Source organism: Quercus robur, chromosome 3 (assembly GCF_932294415.1).
Source record: "Quercus robur chromosome 3, dhQueRobu3.1, whole genome shotgun sequence".
Lineage (NCBI taxonomy): Eukaryota > Viridiplantae > Streptophyta > Magnoliopsida > Fagales > Fagaceae > Quercus > Quercus robur.
In genome coordinates, this window is record NC_065536.1 from 28388841 (window position 1) to 28413376 (window position 24536).

The 24536-nt window shown below is 37.3% G+C and overlaps 2 protein-coding genes and 1 pseudogene across 3 annotated transcripts in view; 2 read left to right on the forward strand and 1 right to left on the reverse strand.

Annotated features, from left to right (window-relative positions):
• The window catches only part of LOC126717703 (1-aminocyclopropane-1-carboxylate oxidase homolog 4-like), a 49210-nt gene extending 48826 nt beyond the window's left edge, over positions 1–384 (forward strand). For both annotated transcript variants that reach the window (XM_050419553.1, XM_050419552.1), the window contains one exon: positions 1–384. In XM_050419553.1, coding sequence (XP_050275510.1) covers positions 1–249 — 249 coding nt within the window. In that variant the 3' untranslated portion in view covers positions 250–384.
• Positions 283–4942, reverse strand: LOC126717701 (uncharacterized; annotated as a pseudogene).
• Positions 4674–24536, forward strand: part of LOC126719479 (CBL-interacting serine/threonine-protein kinase 6-like) — a 25365-nt gene continuing 5502 nt past the window's right edge. Inside the window, exons 1-2 of the mRNA XM_050422027.1 lie at positions 4674–4691; positions 5745–6336. Coding sequence (XP_050277984.1) covers positions 4674–4691; positions 5745–6336 — 610 coding nt within the window. The remainder of the gene's footprint in view (positions 4692–5744; positions 6337–24536) is intronic.

Sequence of the window (24536 nt, forward strand, 5' to 3'; positions counted from 1 at the left end):
ATCATATCCAATGAAGTATACAAAAGTGCAGAGCATAGAGTCTTGGCCAACCCTTCCCATGAACCACGAGTCTCAATTGCGGTTTTCTTTAATCCAGGCAATAGGGATGACCTGTATGGGCCGCTGCCAGAGCTAATATCATCAGAGAAACCAGCTCTCTATAGGCAGTTCACCTTGACAGACTTCATGACAAGGTTCTTCAAAAAAGAGTTGGATGGCAAATCTTTAACAAATTACTATAAGCTGTAAACATAGACAGTGAACAATATGAACATCAATACCGTGCAAAAGATGCGTATGAGCTCTTCATGGTAAATTTAATGTTAATTAAAAACTCATTGCTTACAAGCCAATAAATAAAGTCACACTTCAAAGTTTCACAAATTGTAATGTCTAGATAGAAAGAGAGATCAATAATGTTTCATATTTTCTTCATGTCTTGTCATATTTTCTTTCCTTCTTGTTTCTATTGAGGCAAAAGTTTACAGAAACATAATTTCTGAAGCAAACAGAGCGTAAGGAGCCCTTGATGGGGAAGGGAAAAAAAAATTCTAGACCCCTTTGGAATTCCAGTAACCCCCTTCAACTGATTTCTCTTTGTGAATACTTTAATAATTCAAAAACAATGAACAAATATACCAAGATTTTGAATCAATTTGGCGTACCTGTGATTCTGATGTGGTGGCAATTCTTTCATCTTTAACCATTCTTGCAATTAATCAGGTACAGGAATATTCCCTTTTGTTTTAGTCTTTACTTGCCCAAACCATTCGGCCATCTCTTCATCATCTGTAGATTCAGGAAAATCCAACATTCTTGGAAAACCTGTAGACCTAAATTCATCAAGTTCTAGCCTTGTCCTTACGGTGCTTTTGCTCCTCTCTAGCATCTCCGATTTCCATTTTTCTCTCCTCTGTGCATTTTGAGACAAATCACTCTTCCCCCCTGCAATGGGAAAATCTACAAATCCAGAATCCTCATTCCATGAGCTTGAGCCATCATGAACTTCACTCTTATCCTCCACAAATCTTCACATATTTGAACCTCTATCTCGATTTCTATTTTGTCCAACAGATGGCTGATCATTAATCTCAGTCTTAACTTTGACAAAACTCATGCCACTCATGTTATGGTAACCCCCTGTATCATGTGGAGGTTGGGCAGAAGTGTCTGAAGTATTCAATGCTTTTGGTCGTCTGTAGTCACATTTCAAGCACACCATGTTTTTTCTGAAGTTGATATAGTTACACCTATACAATAACAGAAGTCTTACTAAATTTAGAACAACTTTTAAGGGTATCGTTGAGTTCAAAGAATGAAGAAGAGATTGAATTAGGAAGAGATCTTACGAGTCACATTCCCACTCCCCCGGATTAAGTTGCCGCTTTGGAGGTTTCTCTTTGCATTGCAAACATCTTGTATTCTTTGCAAAATTTAAGAAATTGCACCTGTCCAGATTCCAAGTCTCAGTTAGATGCAGAACCATAACTAGTACAAATTTAAATGATCTGAAAAGCCATTACTTGTCACATATCCAATCCCCCTTCTTTAAAGGAAGATGATCTTGATCCTCATGTAGTTGCCTTTGTCTTTCTTGGAATAAACCATCACAGTGCAAGCACTTAATATTTTTGGCAAAATTAAGGAAGTCACATCTGCAAATGAACAATAAGAGGAAAGGGTAATATATTGTGACAAAAATAGAGCAAGATTCAGTATTTTATATATGTAAAGACTGGCAGTAGAATTACTTGGGACAAAGCCAGTCCCCTTGCTTCATTGGCACGTTTATGTGGCCTTTTTCTGGCAGACTGGAGCAGCCTTGTGCTGATGCAACCCTTTTTAAGGGCGTGGCCTTCGGGAGATTGGAGTCAAGTTCCTTTGTGCTACACTACCATTTCTCTCAGCAGCCTTTTCACTGATGCTTTAACCAATTTGCTTAAACATGGCTTGTTATCCACCATAGCAGTGATCGGATCAAGCCCATATGTTAACAAGAAACGCATGACATCCACGGTGCATCCACCTTTGTCTTGACGGGCCTTCACATACGCCCTCTTACAGTCTCCCCTTAAATTGCAAAAGCTGCAAACCTAATAAAATTTCTCATTAATATTAATGAAAAAAGTGCCTACTGAGCTCTCTTATAGAAAGTTAAGTTGGATACAAATATTTTGATTAAGAAAATATTACAAGTTTTATCAAGTAACACTATATTGATTTTATACAGGTAATCATTTTTTTTTAAATAATTTGTAAGCAGTTAGTTACATATGCACCCTCGAGTCTTGAACTTATGACCTCATTCTTCTTAGAAGTAATTTGAGGTAGAGTTCATTGGCTTATCAAGTTAATCAACTAGGTACATATTGGGAAAATTCAGGACATACATTTCCTTCATCAATGCCAACATGTGCTCTCAGACGCTTCCCTGAGTTAACAACTTTCCTGTCTATGCTTGGACATCCGGACTCTGCAATGACCTTGATATCTTTCCTTGACAAGAACCTGACAGCAAAAGGCATTTAGTATATATTAAAATCTCATAAGGGTGCAAATCACTAAATGAACATCCCACCTACAAACAGCAGAGATATTTATAGTTCATTGTTACATTCTAGTTTTTTGAGGTAACTGACTAGTTATAAATCAATACAGTACTGACTACTGCGATAACAAGAAACAATATGTTCATAAATGAGTGTAATTAAAATGAAAATGTTAAGATGAATAAGTGAAAATCCAAGTAAAGATGGGAGAAAAAATGAAGAAAATTGTTTAAAGACAGAAGTGGCTATTATTAATGAAAAGATATGGGAGATCACTCAATATGGACTGGTCATGTGCAAGGACAGTAATTAAAGCACTAGAGAGGAAGAGTAGTTTGATTCAAGTCAAGAGAACAAAAAGTAAAGGAGGCCTAAAATAACATAATTAGAAGTAGTAAAAAATGGACATGATATTAAGGAAGTAACATATACTATGAGTTCAGATATGATAGAATGATGAAGAAGAATACATGTGGTTGACTATGATTAGTCTATTAAGGGTCCATGGTCCACTCCAAAGTTTTGCTTAAGGCTTTTCTTCTTCTTCTTCTTGAAACTAGTTATAAATCAATATTTCAGATATGGTTAGTAAATACATGGGATTCAAAGCATCAGAACTTTCCCTAAGGAGGTAAAATCTCCTCAATACATGGCGAAGAAAAATAGAGTTGATTTTCCAGACAAGACACCCCTAACTTAAAATTAGTAGGTATAGGGCTTCAATAATAGTATTTTCTCTTTGGACAAAGTTTTGCTCCAAACATGTTTCAAGCTATCTTTTCAAACTCATTACATATTATAAAACTATCCACGTGTATTATTTAAGCAAGTCACATGACTCATTAATAAAGTAATGCGACTAAAACTACACATGAATGGCTTCTTCAATTGCCATATAGTTGGTTGGAGCAAAAAAGCTCCAAACATTTTTGGAGCCAAACTTTTTTTTTTTTTTCTCTTTATACAATGGAAAGTAAACGAGTCTTTTGCTTTTAGTTGTTTTTTTCTTTTTTTGGACAAAAAATCTCTTCCTTTTTATAACATAGGAACCATATAAAAGCTCTGAGATACCCTGTCCTTCTGTACATAACATTAAAGACTACTAACCATAGCAGCTCAGACACTAGGGATTGTGAAAACAGGAAACATTACCTTGGTCCAGCAAGTGCAATTACCTGTTTTTCCTGAAAAAATCTTTCTTGCTCTTTCATCGGGATAAATAATTAAAGCAAATGGATTTGAAATTAAAAAGGGCAACGATGACCTCTCTAAAACTCAAAACTCTCAAAATCAACCTGCAAAGTCGTGATATTTGTTCTCTCAGTAGTAAAGATGCATTGCCATTAGTTATTACAGTATTGTCCACATCACAAGTGCTAGAAAGCATAACATAATATACCATGTGTTTCATATGGCTCCAAAATCAAACAGGTTGCGTGCACACTTAAACCCAGATAAAAAACCAATCATACATTTTTCTCATTCAAAAACTTTAAACCGAACATACTTCAAAACCAAACCTTTAAACCCGAACAATCATAGAAAAATTAAAATCTAAACGAAACAAATTCACAAACCACAATTTAATCAAATTCTTCCACTTAATTAAATCCCTCATTACCTTATAAGATCAAACCGATATCGCGCGAAATTAAGGCACGCAGTCCGGATATAGTTGGGTCCCTTGGGATCCATTTCGCCGTTTCGAAATGGGTTTCCATTGCTTTCAAAGTAACCTCTCTTCAACAAGCATTCCATCAAGTCCACCCACTCGGGCCATGGGTGCGATATCTGAACCGTCGTTCTCTCAGCCTTGGTGGGTCCGCTCAGATCGAAGATAACTTCAGGTTCAGTAGCTGATTGGGTTATTTGGTTTATGGGTTTCGAAGATTGGAGCTCTTCAACTTCGTTCATAATGAAATCTAGCTTGGATTTTGGACCAGTGTGAAGAAGGATTGAGCTGGGTGTGAACATTTGAGCGTTTTTGAAGCGGTTTCTGAATGAAAGGAAGAGAATTCCATGGGTGGTTCTGAAGAGCTTATGCATTTGGATAATGTTCTGTTCTGAGACTTGTAAAATATTTGGCGGGAAAGTGAGGATCCAACCGTTAGTTTCGTTTCGACTATGTTTCGAACTTCGAAGGTTTGGCTTGCGACCGCTAAAAATAGTAAAAAGAAGAATAAAGAACAGGTTGTGTCGGGTGTCGCTGTGTGTGTGTGAGAGAGAGAGAGAGACTGTAAAGTGTAAACTTTGATGGGAGTAGGGTGTTCGCGGTTCAGTTCGGTTCGGTTTTTCTCAAATTTATTACCGAACCAATATAGATCGGTTTTTTCATAATTGAAACTGATGCACACCGCTTACGGTCAGTTTTCCGATCTATAGCGGTATAGTTTTTGTAGTTGGTTTAATCGGTTTGGTTGGTTTGAATATATTAAAAAAAAAATTTTGTTTTTTTTTAATTAAAAAAATTGGGCTTCAAGCCCAATATCAATACACAACATGTTCAAGAGTTCACACAAAACGTTCAATTGAAAAAAATTTCACACATCAACCTGTTCACAGTTCACACTTAAAAAAAAAACCTCATCCATTTATACAAACTTCTTTTTTAAAAACCATGTTCACAGTTCACACATAAAACTGTTTTTTTTTTTTTTTTTTAATTAAAAAAATTGGGCTTCAAGCCCAATATCAATACACAACATGTTCAAGACTTCACGCAATGTTCAAACTTCAATTGACAAAATTTTCACACATCAACCTATTCACAGTTCACACATAAAAATAAGGCGAAAAACACATTTTGGTCCTTACATTTTCAGCCGATTTCCGTTTTAGTCCCTAAGTTTTTTTTTTACCGCTTTTAGTCCCTCTCCTGAAAAACACTTCCATTTTAGTCCCTGCCGTTACATCAGAAACGGATATTGCAGACGTGGCAAACGGCAAAGTCAAAAAATAATAAACTAATGTCCACGTGGCCTAAATTAATAATAAAAAATATTTTTTAATGCCACATCAGCATCTAAATTAAAAAAATTAAAAACTCTCATAAAAAAAATCCTTAAATAAAAAAATTAATTTATTAATTCTAACTAAATAAAAAAAATTAAAAATTCTCATCAAAAAAAAAAAAAATCAAAAACAAATTTAAAACTAAACCCAGCAAGAACATAAACCCAGCAATATCCTTTGAAGGTTGTGAGCAAAGAGAAAGTGATCCAAGTGGGTATGATGGAGCACATCAAGAGAGAAATCTCGGTGATGAAGATGGTATGGCATCCAAACATAGTCGAGCTCCACGAAGTTTTGGCGGGCAAATCCAAGATCTACTTCGCCATGGAACTCGTCCGTGGAGGCGAGCTGTTCTCGAAAATCGCTAAGGGTCGGCTTAAAGAAGACGTGGCGAGAGTCTATTTCCAACAACTCATCTCCGCCATCGATTTCTGTCACAGCCGCGGTGTCTACCACCGAGACCTCAAGCCTGAGAACTTGCTCTTAGACGAAGAAGGTAATTTGAAAGTCACTGATTTTGGTCTCAGCGCTTTCACTGATCATTTGAAGCAAGATGGGTTGCTACACACAACATGTGGCACACCAGCTTATGTGGCGCCGGAGGTGATTGGAAAGAAAGGCTACGATGGTGCTACAGCTGATCTTTGGTCCTGTGGAGTTATCCTGTTTGTTCTTCTAGCTGGGTTTTTGCCATTTCAGGACAATAATCTTGTGGCCATGTATAATAAGATTTACAGAGGTGACTTCAAGTGTCCACCATGGTTTTCTTTGCTAGGTTTAGTTTGTTCTTGCTGGGTTTAGTTCTTTCTGGGTTTTGTTGTTCTTGCTGGGTTTAGTTTTAAATTTGTTTTTGATTTTTTTTTTTATGAGAGTTTTTAATTTTTTTTTTATTTTGTTAGAATTAATAAATTAATTTTTTTATTTAAGGATTTTTTTTATGAGAGTTTTTAATTTTTTTAATTTAGATGCTGACGTGGCATTAAAAAATATTTTTTATTATTAATTTAGGCCACGTGGACATTAGTTTATTATTTTTTGACTTTACCGTTTGCCACGTCTGCAATATCCGTTTCTGATGTAACGGCAGGGACTAAAATGGAAGCGTTTTTCAGGAGAGGGACTAAAAGCGGTAAAAAAAAAACTTAGGCACTACAACGGAAATCGGTTGAAAATGTAGGGACCAAAATGTGTTTTTCGCCTAAAAATAACCTTGTCCATCTTCACACATAAACAGCTCCTTGCCCAAATAACTCAACTTGAAAACAATTGATATATAAGCAAATGCATTAGAAATTTAGAAACTACAAACAAGCGTGGACCCACGACCCTAATCTCCTGCTTGCACTAACCAGCACTTTTGACATTGATCTCTTGCCTGCACTCACCCATGACCCAAGTGGTTACTGAAGATTAAAAGCAATAGAGAACGATTAATAGCAATAGAGTTATCAGCGGTCTAGTAGTAGCTAGTGGTGGTTGGTGAGCCGGCCAAGCCAAGAGCAGTGAGAGGCAAGACGTAAGAGCGAGAGAGAGACTGAGGCATCTGAGACAGAGAGAGTTTTTTTGAGACTGAGAGACTTAAGTGATCTAATGAGAAAAATATATATTTATACTAGGGCTGAAATCAGAAAACCTCGCTTAAAACTACACCGTTTTGATGGTTTTTTTTTTTTTTTTTGTTAAATTACTAAGTGAAACGACCATGTTTTGTTATTAAAAAAAAAAACTAAGTAAAATGTATCGGTCGGTTCAGGAATGAAATCGGTTTTGGATTTGCAGCTCCGACAATAGCACCGCACTGACATCGGAACGGGCTTCACACTTTGAATGCTGGCCTCGGCTCATTCGGTCGGCGGTAGAGTCGAGACGGTGTCGTCGGCACCGATTGGTTGGGTCGGCTCCGGTGACGTTTTGCTTACCCCTAGATGGGAGTATGTTTGGAAACAAGAGTGATTCCAGACTCGGATTACATATCCTTTATTTGTACCTTTTTTTTTATAACCAAAAAAAAAAAAAAAAAACGCAAACAAACAACTTATCGATTTATAGGTCTATCCATATTTTTACACATGTCAAAATAAATGAACAAATAGTATTAAATATAAAAAAACAAAATATTCAAAAATAAAAATTAAGTATATATATTCTTAAATTTATACAATTTAAAGTTTACTGATGTTATTGATAGAGATAAATCCCAAAGCAGACGAATCCAATTAACAAAGACAGTCATAAGTGACGGAGTCGCCAAAAGAGACGGCCTAGTTGTTCTACCAACCAAAGAACTAGCAAATGGACTTATAACCTGGACAGAGAGGCAGGGCGACTAATGGACTCCTTAAAGTAGACGAATCCATGGGAGACGGTTTGTTGAAATCACGTGGCACCTATGTGGCATGAGCGGTCTCCAAGAATCTTAATATGAAAATATCTTGCATTCTACGCCCAGCCATAATCGGAGGAATCCCTACAAGGAAATGATCTCATAAAATACGAGTATTAATGAGAATATTCTCTACAAGGAAATACCTTCTCCACCAAGAAACGGATGTCAGCTGTAATACCCCAAATTTTGATTTTATGATTATCGTTGTACCTTGTCAATTTTAATATAGAGTTGATGTACTATATGTGTGTGCACAGTAAGATGGGAGTAGACAATTTTGTGGTGTTACAAATAGGTGAGAAAATTAAAGTTTTAGTGCATACAAATTTAGTGAGGCAATTAAAATAAATAAATAAAAAGAAAAGAGAAAGATGTTTTATGGGCCTCTTGGAGACTAAAGAGATAAGCTTAAGTGGATTTTAAACTCCAGCCCATTACCCCACCAAGCCCACATCTCTGATGTGTTAAAATATAAGTTGGAGGAAAAGATAATTAGGGTTTGGGATAAGAAGGGTTTCATCACTAAGGAAGCTAGAAGGTGTATTTTTTCCTTGGAGTTAATTAAAGAGACAACCAAAGGATTTCAGGTATGATTTTTCAATTGTTAGAATCAAAGAATCAAAGGTTTAGAATTTTATCATGGATTACAATCTTAATATATGTATAGGACTTTCACGTTTTCGTTAGGGTTAATATGTATTAAACCCCAAGTTGCCCACTGTGTGCATTCTAGTACAAGCCGTGAATTGAGAAAGGTTATGTATATGGCTTTACATCTCCTTTTGGTTATATGTATATTAAATCGTAGGTAGCCACTGTGAGTATTTTAGAAAAAAGCCACGGATTACGAAACTCAATTCATTTATATAGCTTTACGTCTTCATTGGTTTATATATATATATATATATATATATATGTAGGGACACGATTCTCAAACGGCCCAACAATGACGTCGGGCTCGCGCGTGAAGGATCCCTCACAATAAGATTTGTAGAGAGTGGGCTTGAAAGGCTAGCGTTTGGTCACAGGGCGTTGGTCAGAACCAGACTTTAGGGAAACTCAGATAAGAAAAGGCTTCAGCCTGGATATCCAAGCCCTTCATCTTTATAACTTGAGGGATTGGACTCCTCGGATCATGTCCGAGGAGCACTAATGTCTTTCTCCGGTTATCCGGCGGTGGGTTTTCCGTGGTGGTGTACATATATTGTCTGGGCATTCTCATCCCTGGAGTTTTTCCCAGGAAGTGAGATGGGGGATCCCTTTTTGATTAGTTTACCTTTTCTTTTATACTAGCTTACGTTCGATGTCCCTCGTCCACGTGTAGGGTCAATTTTTCCAGGACTGATATTTGTCCCGTCAGTCTAATCCCGCAATTGTTGGGGATGGTTGATAAAGCTGAAGAATACTGCTATGTTAGGTGCAGAGCCTTATCTAGGAAGGGTAATAAGGGTAACTTTCCCAAGATATTTTAGATCCCCTCATGGATTTTTCTTATAGCTCTTTTTTACCCCTCTTCTTAAGGGAGCTTTGGGTCTGCCGAGGATTAAACTGTCCTCGGCTGCATCTCTGGGCCACCTTCAGCCTTATATTTTCGAGCTTGGGCCATAATACTTGGGCCATAATCTTTTTCGGCTTGGGCCTGTGGACTTCCCATGAGCAAGCGGGTCTGGCCTATAAATGACCGGGCCCCACAATAGCCCCTCAAAACCCTGCTGTCCAACATCTTGGTTGGAAAGGTGGGTTTTGGTAATACCGAGCCTTTATTATGGCTCATTTATTTCAACCATTGACCGATGCTGGCGGCTCTTCACCTCCCCAGGGAATGTGTCGGTCTACAAGACGTTTCCCTCAATTCGCGCACGACGCGTTTGTGCCGTTTGGTTATCCGAAGCATGCCTTTAATATCCTTCTTTTACGAGACCTCCCAAATTCAACGGTTTTGATGGCGTGGGGGAATGAAACGGGCGTATTCATGTTTGCAGATCTCCTTGGAGATCTGCACACGTTGAGTACTCTCCTCTTCGTCCCCTATATAAAGAGAAAAGACAAAAGCTGATTTTCTCATACCTGAGTCCCCCAGATTCCTCCCAGAGTCCACTTCTTCTCTCTGGTTATACCTTATCCGATAATACGTTCACCACAGTAGTCAGCCATGAGTAAACCATTTCATTCCCAAAAACACCATGTCCTAATAAAGCTCGAGATGGCTCGGTCAGGGCAAGGATGGCGGAGACTCAAGATTTGTCTCCCCTTCCTTTTAGCCAAAATCCGAAGCAGGGACTCGTCACACCTCACTTTCGGTGTGACTGAGTCAAAAACATCCAGTATCACCACCATCCGCTCTCTCATGAGCATATCTAACATGGCCCTAGTGGGTTAGGAGTCAGGACTGGGGCAGGGATTAAATGCCCCTGCTTCTTCCTCTCTTCGTTCACTAGCGCCGCCCTTTGCCTCTCTTTCTTCCTTCTCACCTTTTCCCTCTTCTTCTCCTCCTTCTTACTCATGTCCTCCATCTTCTTCATTCATCTCCTCCATCCTCTTCTTCTTTTGCGCTCCTTGATGACAAGAGCTTGCTGAAGTGCTTCCATGTGTTCCAATTCTTCTTCCTTCTCCTTCATCTTTTTCTAAAGAAGGTTCTTCTCCCTATATGACCAGTACTGAGGCAGAGATTGGAGAGACTTCGAAGACAAGTTTGAAAGACACCTGATTGTTTACTTATCTGTATTGCGGAAGCTATTGTTGCTTCGGCAATTCACTTTTTGTATGGGCTTGTTTAAGCCCCTTTTTGTACGTTGTAATAATTTTTCATATTAATAAAATTTGCTGTTACTTTACTTCGCATGTTCTGTTTTTATGTTTTTACAAGTTTACAAGCGCTGCTCGGCACAATAATATAGCATTTGAATCAATGACAACTAAGGCCAAAATATTCGCTAATAAAAAGATATCATCATAACTTTAATAAAATTATTCGACATAGCAATGCCAACCAGTGAGGTACGAAACTCACCTTAAAATTAGCCGAGATGAGGACTAAGTGCTCGATACGGTATAGGAGGTAACTATCCGAGGACATGTTACCCGCCAAATGAACAGTTTCCTTAAGCTAATGAACATTGGGTCATTTCGCCATCTTCTTAACACACTGGCCTTAACCCTTTACAGTATTTGAGCCGAGAACCTTCCCCATCTGAGTAGTTGGTTTCCCCATAGCTTGAGTCCGAGGATCATGCAAGTCCTAGGTTCTGTCCAAAACTTATGTTTTTTTTTTTTTTTTTTTTTTTGTGTACTTGGTTTCCCCATAGGCTTGAGTCCGAGGACAATGCAAGGCCTTGGTTCTGTCCACAACTTATGTTTTTTCTTTTGTGTACTTGGTTTCCACATAGGCTTGAATCCGAGGACCATGCAAGGCCTTGGTTCTGTCCAAAACTTTTTGAGTTCAGATTCTCCCTTTCTTCAGATATTTCACGAGGCGCCGAGCAGGGGTTGTCCTCGGCAACGGCTACTTCTCGGTGTGGGCCACAGTCCCTAGGCCCTCATGCAGAGCGGGCTTGGGCCGTGAAGTCACTAAGCCCACGAATTAAGAGGTATCTCTACAACCTTTGGCCACGCGGTACTCTCTGACGTCTCAATGTTTGAGGTGTGCCTTTACGAGGCTTCTTTAATCTTGTGGTTGCAGTTGACGTTGAAAGTTGAGCCAGAGTCTTTTTGTTTGTAGCGTTTCTTGGGACGCTGCAAGAATTAAATGCCACCATCTTACCTTTTAAATAAATAAGAGAGAAAGGTGTTTTACCTTCGCACAAGTCCTTCAGTTTCCTCCCTTAGTATATCATGTCTGAGGCGAGGGTTGAGGAAAAAGAACTCTTTCCGCCACGGAGGCGCCGCGTCCTCCTGAGACTCAAAGTAGTGAGGTACAGGCACAAGAAGCATAAGTTCAAGAGAATACTCCATTTCGATCGAGGGGAAAGGGTGTCTCTCCCCCTTTTAGTCAAAATCCGAAGCAGGTTCTGTTCATGCCAGAATTTTGGTGTGTCAGAACAAAGATTCTCCGCCATCAGCGCCTCTGCCTTGTGGCAGGCAAATATTTAGAGAAAGCCCCTCAACCTCCGGCTCTCTGCACCTTTCCTTCAGCGGTGTAAGGCTTAAGTTGGGTTTCTTTTGCTGCCCGAGTCATGGGCATGTAAAAGCATTGAGGAAGAACTAGGTCTTGGAGCAGTAGCCAACCTCTCCTCTGATCCACTTCCTCGGCTTTGCTTTATTTTCTTGTATCTTTCCTACTCAATTATGTATTGAGCTCTGACATAAGCTAATTCCAGCTTTTCATTGTACGCTGTACTATTTCTTTGTTTTAGTATAAATAGAAATTTATTTACATGTTTTAAGTACTGATCTTTTGGCAACACTACTTTGTAAATGGGTGTGCTCTATGTGTGTGTTTCTTCAAGAGTATTTAGAGCAAGATACCTTGAAACATAATCTAACTAACTCTAATTTACCAATACTACCAGGCATTATATCGATAATTCATAGTAAATCAAGCTCAGGAAACTAACCGGGGTAACAGTCGAATATCCTGTGATAAGCGCGTGAATACCGTCCAAGGCTGATAATCTCTAAATAATCCATCCGAGCAGTCGACTGGGAAGTAGGGAACTCCAATTGTGCTTTTGTGTACTTGGTTTCCCCATAGGCTTGAGTCCGAGGACCATGCAAGGCCTTGGTTTTGTCCAAAACTTAGGGTTTTTCTTTTTCGTACTTGGTTTCCCCATAGGCTTGGGTTCGAGGACCATACAAGGCCTTGGTTCTGTCCAAAACTTGTAAGATTTCTTTTTTGTACTTGGTTTCCCCATATGCTTGGGTCCGAGGACCATACAAGGCCTTGGTTCTGTCCAAAACTTGTAAGATTTCTTTTTTGTACTTGGTTTCCCCATAGGCTTGGGTCTGAGGACCATACAAGGCCTTGGTTCTGCCCAAAACTTGTAAGATTTCTTTTTTGTACTTGGTTTCCCCATAGGCTTGGGTCCGAGGACCATACAAGGCCTTGGTTCTGTCCAAAACTTGTAAGATTTCTTTTTTGTACTTGGTTTTCCCATAGGCTTGGGTTCGAGGACCATACAAGGCCTTGGTTCTGCCCAAAACTTGTAAGATTTCTTTTTTGTACTTGGTTTCCCCATAGGCTTGGGTCCGAGGACCATACAAGGCCTTGGTTCTGTCCAAAACTTGTAAGATTTCTTTTTTGTACTTGGTTTCCCCATAGGCTTGGGTCCGAGGACCATACAAGACCTTGGTTCTGCCCAAAACTTGTAAGATTTTTTTTTTGTACTTGGTTTCCCCATAGGCTTGGGTCCGAGGACCATACAAGGCCTTGGTTCTGCCCAAAACTTGTAAGATTTCTTTTTTGTACTTGGTTTCCCCATAGGCTTGGGTCCGAGGACCATACAAGGCCTTGGTTCTGTCCAAAACTTGTAAGATTTCTTTTTTGTACTTGGTTTCCCCATAGGCTTGAGTCCGAGGACCATACAAGGCCTTGGTTCTGTCCAAAACTTGTAAGATTTCTTTTTAAGTAATTTTTTCTCTATACTTATTTATTTTTCGAAGGTTAACCCCTAGGCCAGGGAGGGGAGAGTTGGCTTGAGGCCGGAAGCCCCTAGAGCTGCCCGCGTCGTTAGCAGTGCAAGGCGTAGCCCCTAGCAGAAGCTTATGTCCGAGCAACAACTGCACGTCGCCGGAGATGGAGGAAACCACGCGAACCTCTGCTTGCTAGAGACTTGACTCCACCGCCACCTGCGCCAACACGGAAGCCTTCCCACAGACGGTGCCAATTGTAAGGACACGATTCTCAAACGGCCCAACAATGACGTCGGGCTCGCGCGTGAAGGATCCCTCACAATAAGATTTGTAGAGAGTGGGCTTGAAAGGCTAGCGTTTGGTCACAGGGTGTTGGTCAGAACCGGACTTTAGGGAAACTCAGATAAGAAAAGGCTTCAGCCTGGATATCCAAGCCCTTCATCTTTATAACTTGAGGGATTGGACTCCTCGGATCATGTCCGAGGAGCACTAATGTCTTTCTCCGGTTACCCGGCGGTGGGTTTTCCGTGGTGGTGTACATATATTGTCCGGGCATTCTCATCCCTGGAGTTTTTCCCAAGAAGTGAGATGGGGGATCCCTTTCTGATTAGTTTACCTTTTCTTTTATACTAGCTTACGTTCGATGTCCCTCGTCCACATGTAGGGTCAATTTTTCCAGGACTGATATTTGTCCCGTCAGTCTAATCCCGCAATTGTTGGGGATGGTTGATAAAGTTGAAGAATACTGCTATGTTAGGTGCAGAGCCTTATCTAGGAAGGGTAATAAGGGTAACTTTCCCAAGATATTTTAGATCCCGTCATGGATTTTTCTTATAGCTCTTTTTTACCCCTCTTCTTAAGGGAGCTTTGGGTCTGCCGAGGATTAAACTGTCCTCGGCTACATCTCTGGGCCACCTTCAGCCTTATATTTTCGAGTTTGGGCCATAATACTTGGGCCATAATCTTTTTCGGCTTGGGCCTGTGGACTTCCCATGAGCAAGCGGGTCTGGCCCATAAATGACCGGGCCCCACAATATATATATATATATATATATATTAGGATGGCTGTAAGGTTTTCTATTGTGGTTATGTATATTAGGTGGCTTTAACGTTTTTGGGGTTATGTAGATTAACTTAAATCCTAAAGTATTAGCTGCTGCCCCGGAGGTTTGATAAATTCAAGGAAACATATTCTTGGGTAGAGAAACTTTAATTTAATGTTAAAAGTGTTATTAGTTTAGCAAAGTATTTTCCTAGTGAGTTAGTTTGTATAATTCGATAAATTTTATATTTTGTGGTGGATAGTAAGTAATTTCTATGATTGAATATAGGTCTTATTTAAGAGTGTTTTGAAACTTTTTGGAGGTTGTTTCGGCTGGACTTTCGGAGAGATTCAAGTGCTGTAAGTAATTATGCATAATATGCACAAGTTTTGTCCCTTAGGTTCATAGAAGTTAAAAGTTTTCAAAAGTTTTGTATTTCAAACTTATATTTTCTAAATTTTGTCAAAAGTATTTTTGTATCATTGAAAGAGAAATTTCGACTATTAAATAATGTTTTAAAGAGATACTTCAAATTTTAAATAAGTTTTGAATGTCCAAACCTCATTTAAAAGATGATTTCTAAACTAAACTATTTTCCGTAAATAATTGAGTTTCAATGTAAGTTTTCTAAAAAGGTCTTTGTTCTTTAGATTTGTTAAAACCAAGTGATTTCAAGGTCATATTTGTATTCTCCAAATGGTATTTAAAATGTTTCTTTTAGCAAATTTAATTTTCAGATTTACTCAAGAATTGTAATATATTTACATAAACTCCTCAGTCTCTATTCGTTCCCCAAGAGAGTCAAGCATCCTTTGATTTATGTTCTATTCGATATTGTGATCTTTGATATGCCTTTGTATTTGAAAAGAAATTGTTAATATCAAGTAAATTATTATATTTTGTATAAACTTTGCTTTGTGATATGTGACAGTGTAAACCTGGCTCTGATACCATATGTAACGACCCAAGGAAAAGCGTTAGCCACATCTGCGCTATACCTCAAAAGGACTAGTCACAATTGAGGCTCCTTGTATTTGTTAATAAAGCCCAGTTCAACCCAGTAAATACTCATGATTCCCAGCTCTGGCACTCTAGAGTTTTAGAAATTCTCTTTCTAACTTAACCTTCGGAGGGTATTTGGCTGGTACCACATTGGTACTCTTCGTAAAGTCTTCTCTGTGTTTTTGTTTCGCAGGTTCCGTCAAGAGCATGTGAGGACCGTTTAACTCACTAATGATTTTTTGCATCATCAGTTGGCACCGTTTGTGGGGAATCGCGATAGTAGCCATATTATTGCTTCCCAGACAAAGAGTTATATGGTACTCACACACTCGATGGCAACCAACAACAATAAAAAAAGGTGAACCACGCACTATTGCCCTTGTAAGGCAAGTACAGACTTTATCTGCAGCTATGGAACGCCTTACTAAGCAAAACCACAACCTGGAAAAACAACTGCATCAAAGGAACGCTGGGCCCAATAATCAGGGAGAGGAGCAAGAGGGTACTAGCCCCCAGAACACCACCGAAAGGCGGAATTGAGAAGGACCGGAGGGCAACAATGCCTTGAGCAGACAAGAGCGACAGGACACCAGCCATCCATTTGTCGCAGACATGGCACCACCGCACATGGTTGCAGAGATGCAGATAATAAAGGAGAGGATGGACTTTATGATGAACGCCTTTAAGGTACGAGTGTCAAATGACCTTGACGAGCTGGTCCACTAGACAGATTCGCCCTTTACAACGCCCGTCACTACGTTCCCCCTTCCAGCAAAGTTCCGTATGTTGTAGATAGAAGCCTATGACAGGTCTAAGGATCCCTTGGATCACTTGGAGTCATTCAAAACCTTCATGCAGTTACAAGGTGTTTCAGAAGAGATCATATACCGAGCTTTCCCAACTACGCTAAAAAGTCCTGCCAGGGTATGGTTCAGCAGATTGACATCTAACTCCATTAGTACCTTCAAAGAGCTAAGTGTGTAGTTTGCATCGCACTTTATAGGGGGGCACAAGTACAAGAAATCCACTGCGTGCCTAACAAGCATAAAGCAATGAGAGGACAAGAAATTGAGGTCCTACATAGCACACTTCAACAAAGAAGCCCTTTCAGTAGATGAAGCTAATGACAAAATACTTGTTGCTACTTTTACCAATGGCTGGCAAAAGGGGAAGTTTTTGTTCTCCTTATACAAAAATGACCCAAAAACTATGTTAGGTGTACTTTACTGAGCCACTAAGTACATGAACGCAAAGGATCCACTACTGGCCTAAGAAAAAAAACCCAAGAAGAGGAATATGCCGGAAGATGCGCGGCAGGAAAGAGGGCGGAAGATGACTAGGACAAGAGACCGACATGAGGATAGACACTCCAAACTGCCCATTAAATGGTTTACTAATTTCACCCCACTAACTACCCCGATCGATCAGGTCCTAATGCAAATTAAGGACGATACGACCTTGCCGTGGCCTAGCAAGTTAAAGGGAGATCCCAACAGGAGGTCCAAAGACAAGTACTATAATTTTCATCGTGACCATGGTCACGACACATCTGAATACTATGATTTGAAGCAACAAGTTGAAGCCCTCATCAGATAGGGAAAGCTTCAACAATTCATCAGAAAAGAAAGAACAAATAACAACTTGCCGCAAGAACAGGCTGGTAGGAGGAATGACAAGCGCCCCAGACCGCCTTTAGGGGACATAAGAATAACAATAGAGGGCACCACAGTATCTGGCTCAACCAAGAAGGCATGAAAAACCTACCTTAGGATGGTTCAAAACGTCCAACTAACGGGGTTCTGTTAGGGTTTATGCCCTAAAATCCAATTTATTGGCATGTCATAAATAATTAAATAGTTTAATTATATGAGACTATCTATAAATGAACTAATGGGATATTATCTTAGTCCATGAGATGCATAGTATGTGGTTTATGTGAAAAGTCACAGAAGATATAAATCACAAGTTCTTTATAAACTTAGAATTTTAGTTTATAGTCAGTAATGAAATTGGGCATTTCATTTGAGAAGACAATAACATATCAACTAAGATGATTTATTTTGATCATGGAAGTGGAGACTTCTAATTGATATGTTGATATGTTTTAAGAGTTAAGACATATTGACCTGGACTGCTGTAAAATTTATTATTCTCCTAATGATTGTTAAATAAATAATAAATTTCATAACTTCTATTTACATCAACTCTAAATCCTAAAAGAATAATGGACCTGATTATGAGGTGTAGGTTGCTTTGATATATCAGGAGTGAGATCTGTAAAACACGATCAAAACCTCCGTATGTTGGGCAGCCGCATTTAGTGTTGATGGAACATATATTCTCAAGATGGAATTCATAATCTCTTAATGGAGATATAGAATATTCTCTTGAGATAAGTTTAATGAGTTTGGTTATTCAGAGTGTTGGGCCCAACCACTTTAGTAAGGAGTTACTAAAGTATATATTTATAAAATTAGATTTCATATATATATGATGAATAACATAAATGATTAACCAGGTACTCAAGGATTAAGATGTAGTAATCTTCAAAGTGGCAGTCAACATTCATGACTTTGTATTACTACAAATATTTTAATGAAGGGGTTGTATGTATAATAAAATGTTAGGATATAATTTATTAATAAGGTCTAGAGTGCAATTATATTCATATAGTGGTATTGAATATAATTAATGGTAACTTTGAACTTGTCAAGAGTTGATAGAAAAGCTCAAGGCCCATTGGAGCTAGAGTCTTATTTGCTCCCTTTTGGTCCCATTCCAAGCCACGTACTAGAGCCGAATTGGAATGACCCAAAAGGCTAGCCCAATTAGATAATCAGTTATATATATAAGGAGAGAAATATACAGAATTTTAATAAGGGCTTTCATTATGATTATAGTAGGAATGAAATGGTGTATGTGAGTGTTGGACACTCTTTTATTCTCTCTTTGGAAACTGATTGAGAGACCACACTTCTTGGGCATTAAGTGGAATTGCAGTGAAAATTAAAAGTTTTCCTAAGTACTTCTAATCTTTTGTTTTGAATTTCACCGTACCAAGGTACGCATTCTATTCTTTGTTTTATAATTCAAGGTTACATGTTATCTTTCATGAATGAAGTATAGATCCGTGTTTGTTGCTTTCGCTGTGTGTTTTGTATGAGATACAAAACTAGATTTTCCAACAATTGGTATCAAAGTGGTCTTCAATATCATGCTTGTATAACATGTGATTAAGTTTTAGAAACAAAGAAAATCATTTTTATTTTTTGATGTTCTGGCATTCTGCAGTGATTGTTCTATATAATCACGTTTATAGAATTTTGATTTCATAATTTACTTTTGGTAATTGACTTAGCGTTGATGTGAAGTGAATTTCTTTTAATATGGATTTCCGTTTTCAAAAGAATTTATGTTGGCCATAGACTTCTAGACGATATTGTTTTATAACCGCTGTGATAGAAGTATAAAACTTGTAAATGTAACGGTTTGGATTGAAGGCACTGTTTCGGGATAAGAATCTCCTGGACCACGGTCTAGTGGTTGATTCTCTTCAATAGGGGTTTTTTTGTTAAATTATTTGACAAGTCGGAAAAGTGCCTGAATACTCCTTTAATACAGATGGCTAGTAATTCTAAAGATGTAGAATACCTCTTGTGTTTATGAATGATATTGTTACTCTCATGTAAATGCTAGGATTATGAATTTTATTCCTAATGAGATTAGGATTATGTTTTCAAAGTTTCTGGCATTATTATGGTTCTTGATCTTGAAAAACTTAATGTTTGATTTGTGAACCTTCATTCATAAATTCAAAAGGTGTTTTTGATGGAAAATAGCAAAAACTATCAAAAACGGTTGTTGAAACTATGGTTTGATGAAAACTGATATTGATATAATGATGTTATTTAAATTTGAATTTAAGTATGTTGAATTGAACTTTAAGGCTATAACATCGATGAAATTCAGTTTTGATATCAAATTCTATCTATTATGCTTATATGGTGGTTGTTTGTTCTTGAAAAACCGTTAAAAACTGTCTACATCTACCTTTTAAAAACTGAAAACATGCATTTTTCGCGAGTTACCTTCTTGTGAAGTTACTCGTGAAAAATGCCTTTGAAGCACAAAACTTTTCGCAAGTAAGCTTTACTCGCGAAAGTTTGTCTAAATTTTGTGTTTTCACTATTTTACCTTAACCCATTTTCGCGGGAAGAGCTTAGTCGCGAGATTCTCCTGAAAATGCCTCTGAGGCTAAAGGTTCGAACGATCGAAAGCACTGAATTTTGAATTTTCACTTGTTTTTGACTAAGTGTTAAAACTTTGATTAAAAGCAAAGCTATGTGATTAATTTTATAGTCTTTAAAAGTTAAGGACATTTATTAATCATTATCTAACTAAAAGACCTAATAAGATCAAAGATGTTAGTTAAATAGAACTCTTAGTCCTAAATTATTTTATGATTAAAAGTCCTTAATTTATTTTAATTAGAGGTTTTTAATGAGATTAAAATTCTAATTAAAGTTATATAGTTTCTAATGAGATTGAATACTTTATCTAGTAAATTAAGGATAGAGTTCTATATAACTAATTTTTGATTCATTAGTGTTTAAGGAATCCTAAATAGTTTAGGACTTCCATTTTAGTTAGAGATTCTAATGAGATTAGAGTTTTTATCAAGTGCAAGGTTATTAGTTGTGATGGGATCACAATTATTTAAGAAAAACCCAAATAACGAGTGGGAGTGTTGAAATAACCCTTTTTGTTAAGTTTATTGTAATGTGAATAGATACCTTGTCTTGACTTCGAGTCTTGCATTCCAAGTGGAGGGTATTTACTTCACAGATTACATGATTAAACTTCTTTGTGATTGCGCGAATGTTCGTTACGATATTGTGATGTGACTTAGTAACATCACATCGAATTCAAACAATTAAACACATTTGATGTGTAGGGTTAAAATTGTGATGAGATCACAATGATTTCAGGACAATCTACTTGTTTTAAAATTTCTAGTGGGAGAGAGATACAAGGGTTGGATCTCATAGCCTCCATTGTTGGTTCATAGTGGTGTGAGGTAAACATCTTGTCTTGGCCTCGAGCCTTGCGTTCCATGTGGAGGATGTTTATTTCATGGTACTACAAGATTGAACTTCCCGGTTTATAGTGGTGTGGGCAAGCACCTCGTCTTGGCCTCAAGCCTTGCGTTCCATGCGGAGGGTGTTTTGCATCATGGTACCACAAGATTAAACCTTAAAAGGGTAGAGTAATGTGGCTACACATGGGTCTAGGCAATGGTGTACACTAGACTAAGTTTGATAGTATCCTCTATGCTAAGTTCTTGCTATTATTACTTAGAGGCTAAAGGAAAAGCGGCAAATTATTTTTGTTTGGTAAGAGTTACCATGATAGCTTTAATAATGAGAATAATTCTCACCTGATCATAGTGATTGGTATGACCTCGCTTCCAAGGAATATTAATTGCGGGATTGGGTTGTTGTTGCACCTAATATTGTATGGTTTTTCGGGTTCCATATTATATGGTTAGGGATGCAAAATATAATGTCTTGGTGTTTAAGTTCATAGTCTCAAAATAAAGTTGCCATAAATTTTGTTCTCTAACTACTATTTTAATAGAATCACATTAACTAAGAAATAATTTTGGACATGGTGCTTAAAGGAGCTGAAGTATATATTTATGTTTCGATTTAGCATTGTCATAATTTCCTATACATGATGCATTTATGGAAGATAGCTTATGATGTAATCATAGTCTCCATTGAAATGCTAAAATGTTACATTGGCTTCTATTTCAATTGTACTATAGCATGAGATGCAAGAGTTAGTACTAGACTTAAATTTTATATTAAGTCTAAATGAGATGTTTGGTATGAATCATATTGAGTGCTAAGAAAGGTTTAAGGAGTTCCAATTCTGTATCATTTTATGAAAATATTTTAATTTTAAAATGAATTGGAATTCTTGGATGTAGAGATTAAATGTTAATCTCATTTGGATATGATCCACAAGTCCTTGTTAGAATCATTTGATCAATTCAGATTGTTTTCAAAATAAAATTATTTTTATGTTATCTGAGTTGATAAGTGAGTTCTACGTAATGGAAGACATTCTAAAAGTAAAGGCTAGGATCAATATGATTTAATTCGAATTCTTAGCCTGAACCAAAAGGTAAGGGTGGTAAGAAGAGGAATTATAATACCAAACAGTTGGACAAGCTAATTGCCCTAATAGTTGCCAAAAGAAAATTAAGACTCAAAAGTATGACCAAAAGGAAAATGTTTCCATTTTGGTAAAACTAAGCATTGTCCATGATTGTTTTCTAGATGGAAATTTACATGTTTTACTTTTTAAAGAGAAAGTTTCCATCCTTTGTAATTGTATATTTGGGCACTTATGTTTAGATCTTATTAATCTAAATGATATTCAAGATTAGTGAAAGATGGGCTTTTATAACCATTATTTTGTTATATTTCCAGTCTATGAATTCTATTTAGAAGATAATAAGATCTAGGGCTCCTTTTTATAGAGGAATGAAGTTCCTATGACTTCTTTAAGTTAGTGCATACATAAAGGAGGAATTGGGCTCTTTTAAAGGTAGATTGTTCTAGAAGAAAAATGTCAAAATTTGTTGTAGGACAACTATGAAATATATTTAGAAAAGAGATGGTTGTATTAGATATACCACAAGGCATGATTCTATATATATAGCTACTACACCGGTACAATATCGTAGTGGAAGGATTATTAATTACCAAATAAATTCATACTTTTGGGTTAAACTTTTGAAGTCATTCCACAAGGATATGAATTTAATCCTCGGTCCTACGTAGAGGCAATAGATGATATGAATATGGATTACTGGATCAAGGTTATGTGAATAGAATTAGATTCTATTTAAAGTCTAGAACTTGTAGAGGCGCCTAATGGCATTAAGCCTATTGTTCTCAAATAGGTTTACAAGAAAATGAGATTGATAGATTTGAAAGTGTAAATCTTCAAAGTCAAGACTAGTGGTGAAAAGATTTATTCAAAGAAATTGGACATTTTATCTGCGAAGACTATAATATATCAACTAAGATGATTTGTCTTAATCATGGAAGTGGAGACTTCTAGTTGATATGTTGATATGTTTTAAGAGTTAAGACATATTGAATTGGACTGCTGTGAGATTTATTATTCTCCTAATGACTGTCAAATAAATAATAAATTTCACGACTTCTATTTATATCAACTTTAAATCCTGAAAGAATTATGGACCTGATCATGAGGTGTAAGTTGCTTTGATATATTAGAAGTGAGATATATAAGACATGATCAAAACCTCAGTATGTTAGGCAGTTGCATTTAGTGTTGATGGAACATATATTCTCAAGATGGAATTCATAATCTCTTAATGGAGATATAAAATATTCCCATGAGATAAGTTTAATGGGTTTGGTTATTTAGAGTGTTAGGCCTAAACACTTTAGTAAGGAGTTACTATATATATTTATGAAATTGGATTTCATAAATATATGATGGATAACATAAAGGATTAAATTGGGTACTCAAGGATTAAGATGTAGTAATCTTCCAAGTGGCAGTCAACTTTCATGACTTTGTATTACTACGAATATTTTAATGAAGGGTTGTATGTATAATAAAGTTTTGAGATATAATTTATTAATAAGGCCTAAAGTGCAATTATATTCATATAGTGGTATTGAATATAATTAATGGTAACTTTGTACTTGTCAAGAGTTGACAGAAAAGCTTAAGGCCCATTGGAGTTAGAGTCTTTATTTGTTCCTTTTTGGTCCTACTCCAAGCCATATACTAGAGCCAAATTGGAATGGCCCAAAAGGCTAGCCCAATTAGATAATCAGTTATATATATAAGGAGAGAAACATACATAATGTTAATAAGAGCTTTCATTAAGATTATATTAGGAATGAAATGGTGTATGTGAGTGTTGGACACTCTTTTATTCTCTTCTTAGAAACTGATTGAGAGACTACACTTCTTGGGCATTAAGTGGAATTGGTGTAAAGATTAAAAGTTTTCCCAAGTACTTCTAATATTTTGTTTTAAATTTCACCACACCAAGGTACGCTTTCTATTCTTTTTTTTTTTTTTTTTTTTTTTTTTTTTTTTTTTTTTATATAATTCAAGGTTACATGTTATCTTTCATGAATGAAGTAGATCTGTGTTTGTTGCTTCCGCTGTGTGTTTTGTATGAGATATAAAACCAGATTTTCCAACAGGTTTGTCCCAAAGATGGCACAGGTGGACAACCCCATAGTTGGGTTTTTAGAGGAAGATGCTCAACATCTCCACCACCCCCATGATGATGCTCTCGTTGTTAGCATACGAGTGGGAGACTACAACACCCATCGGGTTCTAGTCGATAATGGAAGCTCGGCTGATATCTTGTATTACTTGGCGTTCTAGCAAATGAGAATCAAGAAAGAATGACTCGTTCCAACTAATGCACCACTCGTTGGGTTAGGCGGCATGAAAGTATACCCCATCGAGGCAATTACATTGCCTGTAACGGCTAAAGATTACCCTCAACAGATCACTAAGGATGTTACTTTCCTTGTCGTCAACTGTTCATCCACTTACAATGCCATACTCGACTGACCTACACTCAATTCGTGGAAGGTTGTAACTTTAATCTATCACCTAATCATCATGTTAGGTTCTAAGACTTTAGGAACTAAATGTATTAGAACTTCATTATGTATTTTGTTGGCAAACCATGATCAAAACATAGAGTCTAGGTTTAGGCTTGCTCAAAGTGTGTTTATTTGTAAAAGTTGGAATTGAGTGATTACAGGATTTATTGGTCTAAATCTGCAAGGCACGATTGATCGAAAATTAGGCTCGATTGATCAAACCTCGTACAGATTAATTTTCTGCAGAATTTTCCAACTCAGCCCAAGCCCAGTTTGATGTGTAGAGTTTTATGTTTTA